The following is a 21,276-nucleotide window of genomic DNA, read 5'->3' as shown; positions in this document are numbered from 1 at the left end:
ATATTTTACGAAATCAAAATTATGGATCAAGCATTTCAACAGTACAAAAAGCAAGGAGTAGACGTGCCTCACATTCAAAAGGCCTTATGAGTAATTCAGGCAAAAGATAACCAAGACAATTCCATAATATATCTCATTTCAACCATATCTGTTATATCCAAGAGATTCTGTGCATTTTAAACTTGCTCCCAATGTGAGGAAACTTATTTTTAGTACCCCCTTAAAATACTTCAAACTGTCTCCTAAGCAATATTTAAGTTTTTTTCAAAGCCAATTCCGACAAGGCTTAGTGTATTACTCATCCAAACTGACTCAGTATTTTCAACCACCCACTATCAGCAGCTAAATTCCTCTTTAGTAAAGCATTCTTTTCACTTCAGCTTTGGCTTAATAATGGTACTCTCTAACCTTAAGCATACCTGGTATAAACAGTGGCACACACTTCGAAGCTGAGGGGGGAATTCTGAGGAGGAACTGATGATGGCATGGAAGAACTTTTCAGTCATCTGCAGAAGGTTCCGTTGGTTTTCCTCAAGGCTCTCTGATTGTTCTAACCTATAAAGGGCGGGGGGGGGGGGGGGAGGTAAAATCCATTTAAAATAAACAAACGAAACTGCCCTTTAAAAGAGACTTTCAGCCAAATGCATTGTTTGAACTTTGCTGGGATCTTGATTTGAATAAAAAAACTATAAAAAGATAATTTTGACAACTGTGTATAAGAATTCTTATCCCCTTATACTCTCACAGATTTAGTATATACTCTGCTCAGTGCCATCCTCTCCGTTCTGGATATGTCTGCCTGCAGACAAGATATATTCTGGTTTGCTCTCCACTTCTGTGGTAAAAAGCTTCCCTATGAGACATGTCTGTAGTTATCCAGCTATGCAAGGGATGAGGTAGATGAGTCTAATTCAAGGTGAAATATCAGCAAGCCTATTCACCCACAGGATCAAAAGCCACACACTCTAAACATTTTTATCAAAAATAAAGGTGATGACTGATTCCTGAGTGCTTCCTTTGCAGCCCTCCTCCTTCCATTCTTTTGGTTTTAAAAGTTGGGCAGGGAAGGGACGTCTGGGTGGCTCAGTCAGTTAAGTGTCCAACTTCAGCTCAGATCATGATTTCGTAGTTTGTTGAGTTCAAGCCCCGTGTCGGGTTTTGTGCTGACAGGTCAGAGCCTGGAGACTGCTTCCAATTCTGTGTCTCCTCTCTCTCTCTGCCCTTTCCCCACTCACACTCTGTCTCTGTCTCTGTCTCTCTCTCTCTCACAAAAATAAAGAAACCTTAAAAAAATTAAAAATTTGGGCTGGGTAGAGGGATATCATTTATCAGGCATCTCCAACCCCAACAAACCATGTGTCAAGCCACTTTAAAAAATATACAACATGTGCATATTGGAGCTGATGTACAGAAAACACATGAAAGAATGACAGGTGATAATGAGCTGTAGTTAGAAAATTCTGTACTTTATCTTGTAGTCAGTAGGGAACAGTTAATGTTCTAAGAAAGTAAGTAACAAAAAGATTTAGGTTTCATAAAATTCCTACAGCAAATAACCTGAAAAAGGAAAAAGACAACGTTGAGAAGTTACAGCAAAAGTCAATGGGATCACCATCTACAACTCTACCAAAAAGAATAAAATACCTAGGAGAATAGTTAACCAGAGAGATGAAAGACCTATACTCTGAAAATCATAAGACACTGATGAAGGAAACTGAAGACAACACAAACTAAAGGAAAGATATACCATGCTCCTGGATTGGAAGAATTAACATTATTAAAATGTGTATACTACCCAGAACAATCTACAGATCCAGTGCAATCTCCATCAAAACACCAATAGTTTTTCACTGAACTGGAACAAATAATCCTAAAAATCTGTATGGAACCACAGAAGACTTCAGGGACAAAGCAATCTTGAGAACGAAGAAAAAGCTAGAGGTATCACAATCCCAGATGTCAACATATACTACAAAGCTATAGTGATCAAAACAGTATAGCACTGGCACAAAAACAGACACACAGATCAATGGCACAAAAAAGAGTCCAGAAATAAACCCATGCCTATATTGCCAATTAATCTATGACAAAGTAGGCAAGAATAGAAAACGAGGAAACGACAGTCTTTTCAATAAATGGTGTTCAGAAACCGGACAGCTACGTGCAAAAGAATGAAACTGGCCCACTTTCTTATAGCATACATAAAAACAAACTCCACATGGATTAAACACCTAAATATGAGACCTGAAATCATAAAACTCCTATAGAAAATATAGGTAGTAATCTCTCAGACGTCACCCATAACAACACATTTATGAATATGTCTCCTCAGGCAAGGGAAACAAAAGCAAAAATAAACTACTGGGACTACACCAAAATAAAAAGCTTTTACACAGCAGGGAAACCATCAATAAAATAGCAACCTACTAAATGAGAGAAGATATTCACAAACGATGTATCGGATAAGGGGTGAATATCCAAAATATTTAAGGAACTCACACAACTCAACACCCAAAAAAACCCAAATAATCTGATTCAAAAATGGGCAGAGGACCTGAATAGGCATTTTTCTGAAGAACACATAAAGGTGGCCAAGAGACACGTGAAAAAACGTGCAGCGTCACTAATCATCAGCTAAATGCAAATCAAAATGACAATGTGGTGTCACCTCACACCAGTCAGAATGGCTAGTATCAAAACAAAAACAAAAACAAAAACAAGTATTGATGAGGACGTGGAGAAAAGGAAACCCTTGTGCACTGTGGTAGGCACACCTATTGATGGGAAACAGTATGGAAGTTCCTCAAAAAATTAAAAATAGAAATACCATATGATCCAATAATTCCACTACTTGGTAGAAAGCTAAAGTTAAGAAAGTTAAAACACTAATTTGAAAAGATACATGCACCCCTATGTTTACTGCAGCATTATTTACAACAGCCAAGATACGGAAGCAACTCAAGTGTCCATCAATAGATGAACAAAGAAAGATAATGTCCCCCCCCCCCCCCACACACACCTATTACTCCAGCACAAAAAAAAAAAAACAAAAAAAACAAAAAAAACTCTTGCTATTTGTGACATGAATGGAACTGGATATTATGCTAAGTGAAATAAGTCAGACAAAGGCAAATACTGTATGATTTCGCTTATATGTGGAATCTAAAAAACAAAACAAATGAACAAGAAAACCACTTTTAAGTACACAGAACAAACTGGTGGTTGCCAGAGGACATGGGTGATACAGGTGAAAGCAATTCAAAGGCAGAAACTTCCAGTTATAAAATAAATAAGTCATGGAGATGAAAATGAAAAGTACAACATTGGGGATATATGGTCAATAATGTTGTAAGAACGTTGTATGGTGACAGATAGTGACTATACTTGTCATGATGAGCACTGAGTAATACACAGAATTGTCAAACCAAAATACTGGATACCTGAAACGAATACAACATTGTATGTCAATTCTATTTCAATAATAACTTTTTTTTAATTGGTTGGAAAAAAAGGATAGATATGGTATTGGCTAAATCATGATATAGCCAATCTATCAAATATTATATGGCAGGTAAAAACAATGAGGTTAATCTTTCTATACTGACACAGAAAGACTGAAGACAGAGCCAAGTTAAAAAAAATTAAGTTGCAAAACCACGTGTACAACATGTTTCCATTTATATTAAGCACTCACTGTTAGCCACACAGTTTCTACAACTTGATTTATGTACATGCAAATGCACTGAAAAAAAAAAAAAAAAAACAAAGAACAGACTAAACTAGTAACAGTCTCTGTATCTATACATGGCAGCCAAAGATACCTGTAAATTTTTTTTAAGAAAAATGTATTTGTGTGTAACTTTTATAATTAAAGACTCATTTTAAGAATCAGAGGGAGAAACCCTCTGAGGGTCTGGTCCCACACGGTGGCAGTGAAAAAGTCGAGAAAAGTTGTAGATGAGAGGATGACAAACCTGGTAGGATCCACTTCAAAGCTAACATGTTGCCAATCAGAGGATGTGATCACAACTCGTAATAACGGATCCAGGAGTTTTTGTAGGTAGGTAGCACCATATACCTAAAGAAATGCACAAGTAGGAATTTATTACGCCTTCTCCAAATATCTTGCGTTAAAGACATTCTGCTCTGTACGTTCTGCACATAATCAATTTGCCATACCTTGGCACGCACACAAAAGAATAAACGGATACAAACCTTGAAACAGAAGGTCATTATTTTACTGGCTAAGCTGTTTCCTCGGAAAAGAGTCTGCATGGAGTCTGCCAATTCTACTTCCTTAGAAAACATGTTCCAGAGCAGTTGGTAGAGCAAATGCCGAGAATCAAACAGAGTCACTAGAACTCGAGCTAGTTCATCCTGAGAACAACACAAAATTGAGTTAGCATGAATAATCCCATTTGTCTTTAGCAGGAAACTGAAAGGTAAATCCAAAACTGTCAACCACCTGCTAAATCCAGTTAAGTGGTGACTAATTAATTTCTCCCTGAGATCTATCTGTGTCCATTTGTCTACGATGACTATTTCTTTATGCCTATAGCAGATGTGAATTCTTTTTTTTTTTTTAAGCAATTTGTTTATTTACTTATTTAAGCAATCTCTACATCCAGCGTGGGGCTCAAACTCACAAACCCAAGATCAAGAGTCACACACTCTTCCAACTGAGCCAACCAGGTGCCCCAGCAGCTGTTAATTTTACGAATTAACTGATGAAAATTAAGAGAGGCCTAGGTTTTACCAGGCCTAGACAGAAAAAAAGCCAAGATTCAGTTCAAATCACATGACAAAATTAAAGAGAGGAGAAACAGAACATGATGGCAAAGAGTTTAGTTTGATATGCCCAAATCATTTTCATAGAAAACCAGTGAGCAGGAATGAGACTTTGGTGGCCACAAGAGCTCTACTCTCCGCTCACATGGTCAGGGAAATTCAGTATACACTGAACATGGGCTCAGCAGAGAAACAACAAAAATGGAAAGATCATAGGATTTGCAGAAAGTAAGGGAAAAGATGTGGGCTGTGTATTCAGAACAAAGAGATTAGCAAGATTTATGTATAAAGTGAAGGTGGACAGCTAATTCCCACATACTTCCCGAATGGTTCCCCTCATAATTCCCCATGGTATTTTTTGGTACACTCCAGGAAAACGATGTGATAGTAAAATCACTGTTTAACCACACAGTGCTGCGAGGAGATTTACATAGACTAAGGGTAGCCATAAAATGATGCCCCATCGTTCAAGCAGTGACAGCAAAGGCCAGGATCATGGCCTATAGCTCTTCTAATGCTTTTACCTGGTCAAATCTGGTATCTGAGTAAAGCAAAAAATTTGACAATCCTAACCACACAATCTAGAAGCCAAAGAAGACCCAGATAGTCTGTTCTACTCCCTATAGTGACATTCCACATATGTGACTAGATATAAAAATTCTTTCCTCCATTTTATTATTATTTTTTTTTATTTTGAGAGAGAAAGAGAGAAGTGCACACACACAGGGGAGGGGCAGAGAAAGGGGGAGGGAGAGAATCCCAAGCCGGTTCTGTGCTGACGTGGGGCTCAATCCCACAAACGGTAAGATCATGACTTGAGCTAAAATCAAGAGTTGGACACTTAACCAACTGAGCCACTCAGGCACCCCTCTCCTCCATTTTAAAGTCAAGTATAATTATGAGAGACAATTCAGCCACAAAATCTGTTTTTGGAGTACTGTGCTCATTTTTTTCCATCTAATCCCTTCCCTGCAAAGTTCTGAAAACATTAAGCAACAGAATTTAAAATCTACAAAAGAGAATTAATTTTTTTTTTTTAAGCTTTAAAAGGTTTTTTAAGAAGTTGGCCATGTAAGAGATCAGGGAAGAAGCATTCCAGGTGGTGGCGGCAGTGGTGGCAGTAAGGGTGCTCTCGAAGGTGGAAATAGCCTAACATCTTTAAGTCTGGCGAACAAGAAGGAACGTGGCATGAGATGAGGTCAGAGGTGAGGCAGAGCCCAGGTTGGATCAAGCCTTGTAGGCCAGAGTAAGGAGTTTAACCTTTACTGAAGCATGAGGAACAAGATCCTACAGCCTTTTTAGGCAGAAAAAAATCTACAGGCAATGACAGATTACCTGATTTGTTATAATTTACTAAACTGAAATCGTTTTTGGTACACTATAAATGGAATCGATTTTTAGCATGGAAAAGGACAACCCTTCTCAAATTTTTAGCGTGTACTGTTAAAAATAGTATGGTTTCAAGAAAATTTTTTAGTAAAAGAGACCCAGGGGCGCCTGGGTGGCTCAGTCAGCTGAGTGTCTGACTCTTGATTTCAGCTCACTCATGATCCCAGAGTTGTGGGATCGAGCCCCACATCGGGCTCCATGCTGAGGACAGCACGTGCTTAAGACTCTCTCTCCCTCTGTCCCTGCCCCACTCGCGCATCTGTGCACACGTGCTTGCTCTCTCTCTAAAATACATACATACGTACATAGATGAATAAGAGACCAAATAGCCATACTATGTCCCCAGTGTTTAAAACAAGCAACAATTTCTAATGCAAATATAGTGCTTACATTTTTTTAGAAAATTGTACAGTGCATTATAGAAGAGTTGTGAACTGGACACACAAGCCTTTAATTCCAGCTCTAGCATTAGTGACAACTAAATAGGAGATTTAACCCTAATCATCTCATGTAATACATGAAAACACCAGACCAGGTCAGTGGTTTTAATTTTCTTTCGATCAGTGTTTAAATTGAATTTTTCAGTGGGACAGGGAAGGAATTTTTCACTGTAAGTATATGATGAATAAGATCCTCATACTTAAGGTAAGAACACTCCCAAGGGCTAGAAGCCACAACTACTTTCCCATAGCTGAAAAACCACTCGAATAATACCTGAAGTTTCTTCCAGCTCTCAAGGTTTAGCAATTCATGCAATAAACATTCCTGGAATGAGGGGCACCTGGGTGGCTCAGTCGGTGAAGCATCCAACTCTTGATCTCGGCTCAGGTCAAGGTTTCACAGTTTGTAAAACTGAGGCCCGTGCCAGGCTCTGCCCTGTTAGCAGAGTCTGCCTGGAATTCTCTGTCTCCCTCTCTCTCTCTGCCCCTCCCCTGCTCATGCTCTCTCTCTCTCTCCCCCAAAATAAACATTAAAAAAAAAAATTCCTAGAAAGAATGAATTTGGAAGCACCTGCTATGTGCCAGGCCCCAGTTTTGCACTTCCTCAAAGAACTCACCCACTGAGAACACGGGACCACGTTGGCCAAAGCCATGGCTATTGGGAGCTCTCCCTGGTCTCCCATCATTGTGACCAACTCCACCAGCCTCTCAAACCGGTCGGCCAGCACGGTTTCTGCAAGCGTGTCAAATTCTGTGCCTTGCTGGAGGATTTTTGTCAGAACTTCCATAAATGTAGCTCTTGTCTGAAGATCTTTGTGATAACCTAAACCTGATATGGACAGATAGATGCAAATTTACTAACATGGACTGTTGTAATTTTGCTTGTCTTACGTGCCAATTCTCTAGATTGTCAATTTCTCTATGAAGCTTCCATTTTATCTCACCTATGGAGTGCATGAGGCCACTGTCCACGTTAGCATTGAGTAAGTTGGACATTGCAAGGACTGTGCAGTGCCTCAGTGATGCCAGCCTCCGGGACATGCCACGTTTCCTGCCACCTGTTTGTGCATTTTCATCTTCAACTTCACTACAGTCATTCAAAAGGTTCATAAACAATGTGAAATACCTGAGAAGTAAAAAGATCGACTCTTACACAGTGAAGGCCACAGCAACCAGAAAGCTAATCTGATTTTCTGAAATTATCACATGTGCATCACACGAGTGGTCTTGGGTATCTGCTTCTCTCCAGTCCTGGGATAATCAACCAGTGTGGCTCATCACGAAGTGTGTTATGCTGAGTATGATTTTATCCTGACAAAGCCAGCACGTAGTTCATAACATAGCCACCAAACAGATGCAATCTTTCCTGGTCGATGCAGGGAACACTTTTAGTGTTTACAAAATTAGTAGTCCAAATAGTTTACACAATGCCATTTTAAATGGCTTAATGAGGTGATCTGGGTTTTACTGCCAATAATTCAATGACCAGACACTTTCTTTAAAAACACAAAACACAGTTGCTTTCCTAACCCAGTCCTATCATAGGGAATATTGCCTCATGCATGGGTTATATTTTATAAGCAGCTGCCAATGGCCAGAATAGCTAAGTAATAAGGTCCACTTTCTACATACAATCATCTGCCACTTGTGGCTAGATTTTGTTTTGTTGTATGTGGGGCTTTGTTTTTTGCTTTGCGTTTTTGGTGACTGAAATTTACTTCAGAAATAACTGTGACTTGGCTTCCATCAATTCCACACCATCTCCTTCCTCAGGCTGCAGTGGAAGACCAGCCAGGAGTGAAACAACGGCTTCCATGCTCGCCTGGTCCAAGTCTCTGAAGAAAGAAAATTTAAGGACCACATGAGTGTTTCAGGTTCTTCCACTCGACCTTCCCGCAAATAAACACCTTCCTAACGGAACTTTAGGAATTCAGGAACCACCTATTTCATTAAACTTATGAGGACAACCTAAATAATTTGAGTTAACATGCACACCCAGAATGCAAAAGCATTTTAAGTTAGGGAGAAGGTGATGACAACTTTCATAAAACCAAGCCTCACCGAAGGAATTTATGCAAATGATTATTATGTACTTCAGGGTTCAATTAGTTTCTGACATGTGACAATAAGTATTTACCATCTGAGCAAATATAGGAAATTCCAGACATCACTTTCTCACATTGGATTTTACTGAAAATCATTCAGTTAAAAATAGGAAGTAAAGATTTAAATAATTCAAATGCAAAACCCTGATATCCAAAAAACACATAAAATATATTGATAATAGTGATGATGTAGTATCAACAGCCTGAGTAAACCTGCTAATAATTAAAAATCATCCTCTCCATCTCTCTCTCTTTACCTTGTAAGACATTTTACATCATCATCTGCCGCTTGGTTTGATGTTCCCATGACCCAGTCTGTCAGGTATTCTACCATCTTATTCCTACAGAATGGCAGAGAAAAGGAAAATAACCAACGATTTTTTTTTTGAAGTCACACGTACACCTTTAGTCATACAAATATTTTTTATAGTGCAAATATCTGCCAAATCACTCGGGTGACACGGCAGTTTCATTAAAGAGATACCGCTACTCCAACTCTCAATAGGCAGAAGGGCACACAAACAGGCAACGTGAATCCAACATTCCACGTCAGCCTTTAGCTATCGTACCAGTTTGGAAGCACAATCAAACTCTTAGCTCCAGTATAATTTTAGACAAGGGGAGCACTGTCATGGGCACAGAGCTTTGGGACATTTGAAAATACAGGGAGAGAAAAATAAAAAGGTAAATTGTTGCTTTTCCATTTTCTCCCTCCCCTTTCCTAGGATAATCAAGTAGCTGCTGGGGTTTTTTTTGTTTTGTTTTTTTGGTTTTTTGGGCTTTTTGTACTTCATTTAACATAAGATTTACAAGATCCTACTTTGCTCTTTTGAGAACTCACCTAAATTTCATCTCTTGACAAAATGAGAGGTCATCTCTCCTTGCCATCATTACCTCGACTAACTGACACAGTTTCGTTTTTATTTGAATTGCATGGACCATGTTCCCAAGCACTCGAACATATCTATTTAGACACAGAAACATTCAGGGGGGAAAAAGAAAAAAAACACAAATATCAGATACAAAGAAAAGTTTTCTAAATGCTTTACCCTCTACGTAAAATGATGAAATGTGACTATGAAAACTGCAATATTTTTATTTATAGGAGCACATGCATAACTTCTGCTTACCTTATTGCTTACCTTATTGCACCCCACTTTGAGTGCAATAAAGAATAGCAAATTATTTCACTAGCAACCACCAATGCTGATGTGTTTCTGCTACATTTCAGTAGAATACTTACCTGACTAGATTTAACATCATTGTTTCAATGCTAGCTTGCCCCAGATGTTCGGAGCTGCCTTCGGTATGATTATCTAGTAAGTTCTTCATTATGGCTATGGTTTGCTCCACAAACTGAGTATTGGTGTCGGTCAATAAAACCTACATAAAGAACAAAAACATCTTGGCATCAGCGCAGAGCAGACACATCACAGATGAAACTGCGTGACCTAACTGTCATACACATGCCAGAAAGCACCTGGGGGCATATACCCAAATAGGCACACAGACACACATAGGCACCCATACCCCTACCCAAGACATTTCTAACCCCTGGCACACCCACAACTAGAGTTCCTAAAAACCAAACTGTTCCCTATATTGGATGATTCTTCTTTCTGCAATTTTCCGCCCATTTTTTAAAAATTGTGAGTGGATGCTCATGCCAGTATTGAATTAAATAATCAAAAAGAAAAAGGCTTCATTATCAAACAAATCGATTCAAAGAAAAGGGTGAAAAATAAAGCACAGAACACTTTACCTGTCCTTGCGAGTCAAAAAACTTGCTGATGGTATTCTTCAATTTGTTAAATAGCATTGGATAAAGAGCAGGACTCAATTCTAGACCCACCAGATCCTTAACGTTGGTCCGTATTTGAAGTCCCACTTTCTCATGGTTACACACCATTAAGGATAACAGCCGATCCATAAATTTGCTGACAGGTGTATCTGCATTTCCCTCCGAGGACATCACCGAAATCATGGAACCCTTGCGTTCACTGACTGGGCCCATAGGGGGGCTATAGGTTGCCAAGCCAGAGTTGCTTCTTTGCTGCAGGCACACTCCCCCAAGGGCGCAAAGGAAGCCAGTCATGTTGATCCATTCCTGTAGGGAGTCCGTGTCAGACAAATCTATGGATCCTCCTCCACTCACATGAGACATTCGCCTCTTAACAATGGTCTTGTGAAGGCTTTCAGCAGCCTAAACACAAAAGTTTTACGGAAAGCATGAATCCAACCTCAATGGGTTGAGAGACTTGACAAATTACTTTTTATCCAACACTTCTTCCATGACAAAAGAACATTTTTTACATTTAAAAAATGCAAGTCTTCACTCCAACCATTTCTAATGACATCAAGGTATCTTACTGCTCAAGGGCAAATGAACGGAGGTACAGAACTAAGGTAGCGATAAACACATATGCAATATCAGACCCAGAAGGTGGTTGTGGACTGCAGCTCAGAAAGGAACATGCAATCAAATTATTTGCTTCTATCAATCCCTGGACCTAGAGGCAATGTCTATGCTGCTTCAAGGAATATAAGCATTTGGAAATTTTCAACCAAGTAGTATGTGCACTTATTAGTGATGGCCCAAGTTCAAGTACTCTGGGACCAGCTTTGCAAACACTGTACTACTATTTTTTTTTTTTTTTTTTTTTTAGTGTCAATTTATTTATTTTTGCAGAGAGAGAGAGAGAGTGCAAACAGGGGAAGGACAGAGAGAGAGGAAGAGACTGAATCCCAATCAGGCTCCATACCATCAGCGCAGAGCTGGACATGGGACTCGAACCCACGAACTGTGAGATCATGACCTGAGCCGACACCAAGATTGAAACGCTTAACCAGCTGAGCCACCCAGGTGCCTGCATTATGCTACTATTAATAGATTCTGCATGGCAAGATGAGAGTAATCAAGCAAAAGAACCACTAAACAGGAAGGAAGGGACTGTAAGGAAAGGAGTGCAGAAAAACAAGAAACAACAGAAAATAATCAAATCCTACAAGAATCTGACTGAGGAGTCATCTTTAGAGAGTTCTGATCCTGTTAGTTTATGGAGTACAGATGAGAAAGAAAAACTCTCACTATGTGTGGCAAAGGTTTTTCAAATTCAATTCTCTTCATATACTGCTCATAAGCTAATACTCATCCTATTACAGAGGACATATCAACCCAAGAAAGCAACACATTAGGGGCATTCTATGATAAACAAGGTGTAGAAGTACCATTGCAATTGCTTCATTATGTATGTTTGTTTTGTGGGAAAAATGGCCTTTCTCCTATGATGGATTGCTTTGAATAAGGAACTCCTGAAACTACCATTTCTTATGACACATGCATTTATTATAGCTGGAGCTAACAGTAGAGTATGACTACCATCCCTGCGGTCGTGCAGCACATTATCCCTTTTAGGACCTACGTTATAGGTATTTATGCAAATTCTCTGAACAAGAGTAGAGACAGAGTGCAGCTTGCAACATGGTGACTTAACATGTAGCACGGTGACAGGGTCATTGCCTACAAATCTCTGCTTTGACAGCATGTTTTGACAGAGAAAGCCTAGATCTTACACTTCGGTATTTTCTGTCACCTACTTTGTGAGGTTGGCTGGACTGAGTCAGATAATGAATCAACTTCATACCTTCGGTGACTTGTACAATAAAGAATCATTGGTATCAGACACAGAAATGACCATTGCAAAAGAACTTACAAACTGGCTTATAAGCAACAATGTGGTAACATAGATTTGGAGCAAATTTACATACTGAGATTATCAAACAGTGCCAAGAGAGTTTGAAGTTTTTAGCAGAAGAGCGACTGAGTCCTCAGCATATTGACCGCATGTGGGCTGCAGCAGTGCTGAACACGGTGATCAGTACCTACGTGACTTACTTCCTTTATTTGTCAAGAATGTGGATCCACTACCACTTAGACATCTCTTTTATCCAGTCTCAATCCTTGAGCCAAGTGTTTGTGGTGAACAAACATTGTACTTGGCATCAACGTTAATGAAACCTTTTTTTCTTTTAAAGCATTATTAAATAAAGTACTAGGCTCAGGTATCTAAATAGAGTTCTTCTGCATCGTCATTAAACACTACATTAAATAAGAAAGAGGAAGAAGAGCTCAGAAGAGCAGCTCTATCACCTTGGTCACCTGCAGCCAGCCCTTAAAGTACTGATAACAGTGATACCCATCAAAGTGGAGGCAGTGACATTGAAATGGATGAACTTATTAGTAGATCCAAACATGTGCAGCAGCGACTTTCAGACACGGAGGAATCTGTGCAGGGAAGTTCTGACGAAACTGCCGACAACGGTGAAGATGAAAGCAGTGGTCCCGGTAACAGTAGTGGGCATAGTGATGGATCTAGCAATGAGATGAATTCTAGCCATGCAAGCCAGTCAGCTGGGAGCCCTAGCAGGGAGGTACAGCCAGAAGACACTGCACATATGAAACCCTTTAAAGAAGATGATGAAGATGACGATCATGGTCACAATCCTCCTAAAAGCAGTTGTGGTACAGATCTTTAGAACAGAAAGTTAGAAAGTCAAGCAGGCATTTGCTTAGGGGATTCCCAAGGCCCATCAGAAAGAAGTGGGACAAGCAATGGAACAGGAAAGGACCTGGTTTTTAACACTAAGTAATGCCATCAGTAGATAATCAAATACAAATGCTAGAGGCCTGTTCACACTCTCAAGATCCAGAGCATGGTATTTCAGGGGAAATAAACACCCTTCGTATAGCACAAGCATCTCAAGAATCTTGTATTGCACACACTGGGGACTTTCTGGGGGGGGGGGGGCGAGGAGGGGCTACTGGGAATGGATCCTTTAATGGCCTGCAATTTATTGGTCCACAGCACCACCACCCTACCATTATTACCACCATGATGGGCATATTGCTGATGATATGCTAAGTGCGGCTGACGTCAGATGCAGTAGCATCCAGATCAGTGCAAAATCAGAATATGGCTGATTGTGATGAAGCATCTGGGTGTGAAGAGCAGTTAGTTCAGATTAATTCACATGTAGAACATCTTATCTCCATCACCTTCCCAATTTAGCATCTATTTACCATTAACATCTTAGTCAAGGACCCAAGGACCTGCAGTTAGTTCAAAAACATCAATTCAGGGCGCCTGGGTGGCGCAGTCGGTTAAGCGTCAGACTTCAGCCAGGTCACGATCTCGCGGTCCGTGAGTTCGAGCCCCGCGTCGGGCTCTGGGCTGATGGCTCAGAGCCTGGAGCCTGTTTCCGATTCTGTGTCTCCCTCTCTCTCTGCCCCTCCCCCATTCATGCTCTGTCTCTCTCTGTCCCAAAAATAAATAAACGTTGGGAAAAAAAAAAAAAAAAACATCAATTCAACATAATGCTCTAACAGGCATTAGTTTGGGTAATGTTTGCTTGGAAACATTTTATTGTGGGATACAGTTCAAGATATGATTCAATTAATCTTTCTGAAGGATTAAGAAATGAAACAGAGAAACTTCTCTGTTCCTTGGTATGTTGGCTTATAGACAGATTCAAATGAGATTCATTGAAGGCTGCCTTGAAAATTTAGGCAAGAACAGGTAAAGAGGAATTTTTTACATGGCAGTCAAAGCTCATTCTGTATATTCTTATCGACTAGGTATGGGGAATTTAATGTACTATCATCAACCTGTGTTTTAGTAACTGAAGTTTTCGTAATAGGTTTAAAGACTTTTCTCTCACAGGGTTCATATTTTATCACTCAGCCTTGCTTTTCGCAGCACTTTTTGGCAGTCTTGGTTAGATTCCCTCCAACAGAAACAATAATGCTTATTCCCTTCTTGCCTCTGGGAACATCGTAGTGAGTATTCTGTTTTCAAGTTAAATGTTCTTGAACTACATCATATTACATACAAAAAAAGCTAAATAAGTCAAGTTAAAGTTAAGCTGAAATATAAAAATTTTGATAGTGGCATTGTTCTCTCTGGGCGGATCTTTTGTGTCTTGACTTCTGCAGCACATTAAGAATTAGGTTAGTGTTTTTTCCTAGTTTGAATCCTACTGTTTATTTAATAGGGTCCAAATGATTACCACAAGTTTCTTACATTTCAGTTCTGTTCCACTAGTACATTTCAGGTTTCCCTTGATAACGTTGCATTCTCTGGCATAGTAAATTCAGTTATTAATTGAATATGTAACGTTAATATAATGTTTGCAGCAGGGGCCTCTGGGTGGCTCCTCAGTCAAGCGTCCAACTCTTGATTTCGGCTCAGGCCATGATCTCACAGTTCATGAGATTGAGCTCCGCACTGACAGCACGGAGCCTGCTTGGGATTCTCTCTTCTCCTCTTCTCTTCTCTTCTCTTCTCTTCTCTTCTCTCTCTCTCTCTCTCTCTCTCTCTCTCTGTCCCTACCCCGCTATCATGAATGCACCTGAGCTCACTCTCTCTCAAAATGAATAAACAAATTTATATATATACATATACGTATATATACATGTAATTTATATATATTATACATATATGTATAATGATATGTTATATACATATTTATATCTATTTATATTAATATATTATGTATTATATATACATGTATAATGTTTTCAACTTACCTCTGCCAAGGCCTGATATAACTAATTTTATTGAATATTTAAGTACTTCAAGATATTTTTTTTACCTCACTGAATTAGAAAAAAGTATATACAATGTTTTATTTTCTGCTTTTGGTCTTTAAAGAGCTCTAATTTGGGGCGCCTGGGTGGCGCAGTCGGTTAAGCGTCCGACTTCAGCCAGGTCACGATCTCGCGGTCTGTGAGTTCGAGCCCCGCGTCAGGCTCTGGGCTGATGGCTCAGAGCCTGGAGCCTGTTTCCGATTCTGTGTCTCCCTCTCTCTCTGCCCCTCCCCCATTCATGCTCTGTCTCTCTCTGTCCCAAAAATAAATAAACGTTGAAAAAAAAAAAATAGCTCTAATTTGACAATCACGAAAGAAAAATTATTCATTATTCATACAGGTGTAAGAAACCACAGACGTCTGTTAGTGAATCGGTCTGGCATATACTCTTTATCTTTTTTTTTTTATGTTTTTTTTGTGAGAAAGAGAGTGTGAGCAGGGGAGGGGCAGAGAGAGAGTGAGAAGAGAGAATCCCAAGTAAGTTCCAAGGTGTCAGTGCTGAGTCCCACATAAGGCTCGATACCAAGAACCGTGCATGACCTGAGCTGAAATCAAGAGTTAGACACTTAACCAACCACCCACATGCCCCATGCATATACTCTTTAAAAGGAATGCTTTTATTTTTTTTTAATTTTTGTTTCAAGTTTTTATTTAAATTCCAGTTATTTAACATATGTAGTAGTAATAATTCCAGTAAGAGGAATGCTTTTAATGGCTGAATGTTTCATCATTTACAGAGGTGCTATAGCAGTTTTTTTTAAAATGTTAATTGCTTGGGGCGCCTGGGTGCCTCAGTTGGTTAAGAGTCTGACTCTTGATTTCAGCTCAGGTCATGATCTGACCTTGTGGGTTTGAGCCTTGCATCGGGCTCTGTGCTGACAGTGTGGCAACTGCTTGGGATTCTGTCTTCCTCTCTTTCTGCCCCTCCCCTGCGCACACACTGTCTCTCAAAAATAAACAAACATTATTTTAAAAAATGTTAATTGTATGGGGAGCCTGGGTGGCTCAGTCAGTTAAGCATCTGACTTCGGCTCAGGTCATGATCTGGCAGTTTGTGGTTCAAGCCCCGTGTCGGGCTCTGTGCTGACAGCTCGGAGCCTGGAGCCTGCTTCGGATTCTGTAGCTCCCTCTCTCTCTGCCCCTTCCCCACTCATGCTCTGTATCTCTGTCTCTCAAAAATAAGTAAACATTAAAAAAAATTTTTTAAATGTTGTCTTTTAAAAGCCCTTGTGAAACCACAAGTGTTTTTTAAGTACTTGTTGTATCAATTTATATTCTCCATATGTGTATCTGCATACCCTATTACCCAGCAGTTCCACTGTTAAGTATGTACTTTACAGAAATATACCTAGACAGTTACCAAAAGACACATTCAAGAATGTTCAAAGCAGCACTGGTCAAAATAACTCAATAGTCTTTGTATAGCTATCCAGTGTTCAAAGAGAGTAGAAAGCAAAATTAAATTGTGAACTGTCTGCTGAACGAAATAACATACAGCAATAACAGTGAATGAACGACAATGGCCCAGAGCAGAGTAGGTCACTCTCACAATGTTGAGTGACAGAAGCCAGATATAAAAGACTACATCTCCAGCACTCCATTTACAGAAAGCTTAAAACAGGAAAGCTATTGTATTTAGTAGTCAGGATAATGGTTACTCTTGGGTTGTTTAGTGATTGGAAGTGGGGCACAACAAAGGCTTCCCATGTGCTAGTAAGGATTTTTTTTTCTTGTTGTGGGTGCTGGTTCCACAGGCATGTTCATCTCCTAATATTCTGAACTGTTGCTTTGATTTATACATGTTTTTTATGTATGTTATATTCCAATTAAAAAAATGATGTGAAAAAGGGAAAAAAAAGAAGTCCAAACTTAGAGTACCATATACATTTTTTAAGAGCCACTAATATATTTTTGTCATAGACTGATAGAACCAACCCAGAATATTAAACTTCTTTTACAAAGCTTTGGACTCACATGAACGAACCTTACAAACATTATGCCAAGTGTGTGCCAAGTGTGGGCTGTGTGCTGACAGTGCGGAGCCTGTTTGGGATCCTCTCTCTTCCTCTCTCTTTGCCCCTCCCCCACTCACGCTGTCTCTGTCTCTCTCAAAAATAAATAAACTTAAAGAAAAAAAGAATACCTAACAAAATAGTAAAATGTATTGCTTCAATTTTAATTTATTTTATCTAACTTTGTCATCCCTTTCCTGAAAATTCTGTGAAATACTCTGATGGAAAAAGAGAAGGAAAGAGGGTAAAGGAAGGGTCTCTACCACAGATCATCTCTAGCTCCTGCTCCCCCATATTTCTGCAATGATGGAAACACTTTATACCTGTGCTGTTCAACACAGTAGCAAATTGCTACATCCGGCTAATGAATCCTTGAAATGTGGCTGCTGTTAAGACTGAGAAACTGAATTTTAACTGTACTTAAATTACTTTAAATTTTCATTTAAACGTAAGTAGCCACATGTGGCTAGTGGCTATCATAATAAAGCAGTTTTAATGTTTATTTATTTTGGAGAGAGAGAGAGAGAGAGAGAGAGAGCAAGTGGGGGAGCGACAGAGAGAGAGAGAGAGAGAGAGAGAGAGAGAGAGAGAGAGAGAGAGAGAGGGAGACACAGAATCTGAAGCAGGCTCCAGGCTCTGAGCCGTCAGCACACAGAGCCCGACGTGGGGATGAACTCATAAGCCATGACGTCGTGACCTGAGCCGAGGTCAGACACTTAACTGAGCCACCACGCACCCCCATAATAGTGCAGTTTTAGATGAACCAACACTAAATAAGTCTTACAACAACTATATATATGTTATACGAAGAGTGACTCCAAAGATTACTGAAATGAAGTACACACATTCAGCAGATCAATTAAAAGGCAAAAATTAACTTCACAAACTCACCTGGCCATCTTCCATTTTAGCTTTTGGATAGTTGAGGATTAGTTTTGTGGCTTGTTCCCACTTTGCATGTGTATCTTCCCAAGCCTAAAATGAAAGCAATTACCACTTGAAAGCAATTTTAAACTTAGGACTAAAAATCAATCAGCGATAGGTCTCAAACTTGGTACATACCAGAGGTGGTATAATATCCCACATGTAATATGCACATATAAATTAGATCTGCTTCAAAAGCCATTCCTTGTCTCACACACACACACGCACGCACGCACACAACATGCAGCTTCTCCGATCGACGGTGGGGCCTGGGGAGCTGTTTCTGTTGCAAAGAGCATACCTCCGTGTTTCCTGCAGTGGGGTGCTCGATGCGCCTGAGTAGTGCCATCACTCTTTTCTGAAGTGCTGCTCTTCCTAAGCAAAAACAACTGCACATCAACTCGTTGCACTTAGAGCGCTGAATGCCATGGGAGAGCCTGGCGGGCCAAACCCCCAAGGCAGAGTAGGAGGAGTGGAATGAATGCTTCTTATGATAAAGGTGAATGCTTCCTTTTGCTAGCCTCACAGGAAAGGTACTTAACTTGGACTCTACAATATCCACAGCATAAAATAAGCTATTCCCACCTATATTTACTCAAAACATAGGCCAGTGTGTTTAAAACTTCACCATATACAGTTCAGCCACAGTAAATTACACAATCTGAAACTGACAGTAATTTATACTGCCAGTTTTTAAACAATTGTACTGTGTATTAAAAGCTCAGTGAGAAGTTAACAATTTGTTTCAAATGCTATTTATTTTCACCCTATCTTATGTACAAAAGGATTTCAGGTGAGCTTCTTGAATTAACTCTCTAAGCTTACCAAGTAGTTCCTACATTCCTGGCACAATCAGATGTCGTGTGACTCGAGGCAAACTGAGTGGCGGGGTGGGGGGACATTATCCACACTTACCTGTTGACATCATATTGCTGACAGAGGCAAATTCCATGAATGTGTTATAGTTGGGCAAGAAGTTGTGCACCGACACTTCATCCACCCCACACCGGATATCTGCCTCCTCACAGAGGTGGCGGAAACAGGACATGGCAACCAGAACAGCTTCAGTGTCAGGGCTCCACAGAAACATGTACAGGGCCACTTCGAGTTTCGTCTGAGCCTGTCGGCATATCGGCGGTGTGCCGCTGCACCCTGCTGCACTATCCTGGGAGTCAGGAATGAGAGGCATTATGTTTGCAACTTAGGTGATTTTATTTATCAAATCCAACAATGCAACACACTGTGTACCATGTATGTGTGCATTCAAGAACACGCAAAAGATTTCCCCCCAACCATGACAGGAATTTTCAAACCCCTAAACATCTTGTCTGAATGAGAAGTGAGATGATTTGGACCAACATAATGCTACTATTTGTCCAATTTCAAATCGAATAGGTCTTATCCTTACTTTAGATCCCAGATATACAGATGAAGTCTAACGCAAACACAAGTAAAGTACCCGTGGCATAAATCTACTGGATGAAAAATGCAATGCGCTTCCAACTCAATTATAAATGACAAAGGAAGTAGTAAGAAATTCTATCTACCCACCAGTAGTAAGAAATAAAGTAAGTCCGCTGCAACAAGGACTAAAATAAGGGCACGGACAAGAACCGAATGTTGCTGTAGAAGATATACTTGATTCTGGGTTACAGAGTCCCAAAAGGAATCCTCATTTACAACATGAATGTAAATTCTGCAGTCAACATAGACTGCAGTAAACACTATACTGCTTACTTGTTGTTTTTCCTCAACAGAAGGTTATGCTGAAAATTAGGGATAAAAGAGCTTTGGTCTGTACTTCTAGATTTTCAAGTCTAACAGTAAAATGCCAACGGTCAAGTGGACCAGCAAGATCTTCTGTGGAATGTCAGTATAATCAAGATTCCTGCAGGCTATATATGGCAAAGATTAGGGAAGTTAACCTAATCCTACAACAAGGCTGTGAATACATGCTGCTGACCTTCCCATGAAAAAAGCAGACACTCATCTCCACTGATAAGGATTAAAGAAATGTACTCTCTAGATTGGTAGCTGCATCCTAAATGCCACAAATAGTGTTTTTAGGTTTTTAAGAGTAAAAAACAAAACAAAACAGGTCTGGTCTGGAAGAGACATTCTTTTGTCATGATTTGCTATTTTCAATTATACTGTGATTTATTTTTAAAAAGAATTATGCACACAAACACAAAAAACACAGACACTTATCTATTTCAAGCAAAATGCTTATCTCCAGTAAATTTGTATTTTTGTTAGGTGGTACAACTTTTAAACTTCTGCGATATGAATGGATATGAATGGTCCTTTGTACAGTAGAGGTTTATGATAATTGTAGCTCTCAGTTATAGCTTATCAATAAGTGTCAATCAATCAAGTGCTGTTTACACACAATCTCATTTAATCCCTCCAACACTTCTGGGACATAAATTGTTGTTATCCCCATTTTAAAGCTGATGAACTGGGTCACAGGGTTGTTAGGAACTTGCCTGAGGTTCCACAAAGATCAGTGATCGAACTAGAATCTAAGCAGTTCTTTACTACACTGTATCATCTAGTTGAAATTTACCAAAGTTCATTCAGGAAAAAACATACAGCACAGATGATAATAATACAGGAAAACTACAAAAGAAGCTGCTTACCATGGATGAGTTTCCTTTTCCCTTCCGAAGAGAGGCTCCAGGCGTACAAGTACGTATTAATTCTTCATGATCCATGGACATCTGACTGGTAGCTCCACTCGAAGGAACATCACATCCTACCCCGTAAAGGAAGAGAAAGTGACAGGAACTTCTATCTGCCTGCTAAAAAGAAGAAATAAGTAAGCCTTTCTGAAGCACTGATAATCAAGAAAACTAAATACATAATATGAGCTTTCTGTTTGCAACTACCCTGGAAAACTTCTCATCCCAACTCCTAATCCTTGAAGAATATTCACTAGAGACCCAATAGTACGAATAATGTTTGCTCAGTGT

General features: G+C 39.7%; 1 protein-coding gene across 16 annotated transcripts in view; it reads right to left on the bottom strand.

Moving 5' to 3' along the window:
• The window catches only part of NF1 (neurofibromin 1), a 249,817-nt gene that overhangs the window by 121,507 nt on the left and 107,034 nt on the right, over nt 1-21,276 (bottom strand). For 12 of the 16 annotated variants that reach the window (XM_045488002.1, XM_045488009.1, XM_045488010.1 and 9 more), the window contains 14 exons: nt 20,944-21,105; nt 19,220-19,469; nt 18,606-18,679; nt 18,272-18,355; nt 10,485-10,925; nt 9,966-10,105; nt 9,564-9,686; nt 8,980-9,063; nt 8,336-8,452; nt 7,562-7,743; nt 7,235-7,446; nt 4,216-4,377; nt 3,975-4,078; nt 420-555 (listed from right to left, as the gene is read on the bottom strand). In XM_045488002.1, coding sequence (XP_045343958.1) covers nt 420-555; nt 3,975-4,078; nt 4,216-4,377; nt 7,235-7,446; nt 7,562-7,743; nt 8,336-8,452; nt 8,980-9,063; nt 9,564-9,686; nt 9,966-10,105; nt 10,485-10,925; nt 18,272-18,355; nt 18,606-18,679; nt 19,220-19,469; nt 20,944-21,105 — 2,271 coding nt within the window. The remainder of the gene's footprint in view (nt 1-419; nt 556-3,974; nt 4,079-4,215; nt 4,378-7,234; nt 7,447-7,561; nt 7,744-8,335; nt 8,453-8,979; nt 9,064-9,563; nt 9,687-9,965; nt 10,106-10,484; nt 10,926-18,271; nt 18,356-18,605; nt 18,680-19,219; nt 19,470-20,943; nt 21,106-21,276) is intronic. The other 4 variants (XM_045488003.1, XM_045488013.1, XM_045488011.1 and 1 more) reach the window with 1 other exon arrangement.

This window comes from Leopardus geoffroyi, chromosome E1 (genome assembly GCF_018350155.1).
Source record: "Leopardus geoffroyi isolate Oge1 chromosome E1, O.geoffroyi_Oge1_pat1.0, whole genome shotgun sequence".
Lineage (NCBI taxonomy): Eukaryota > Metazoa > Chordata > Mammalia > Carnivora > Felidae > Leopardus > Leopardus geoffroyi.
This window is presented reverse-complemented; position numbering and strand designations above follow the sequence as displayed.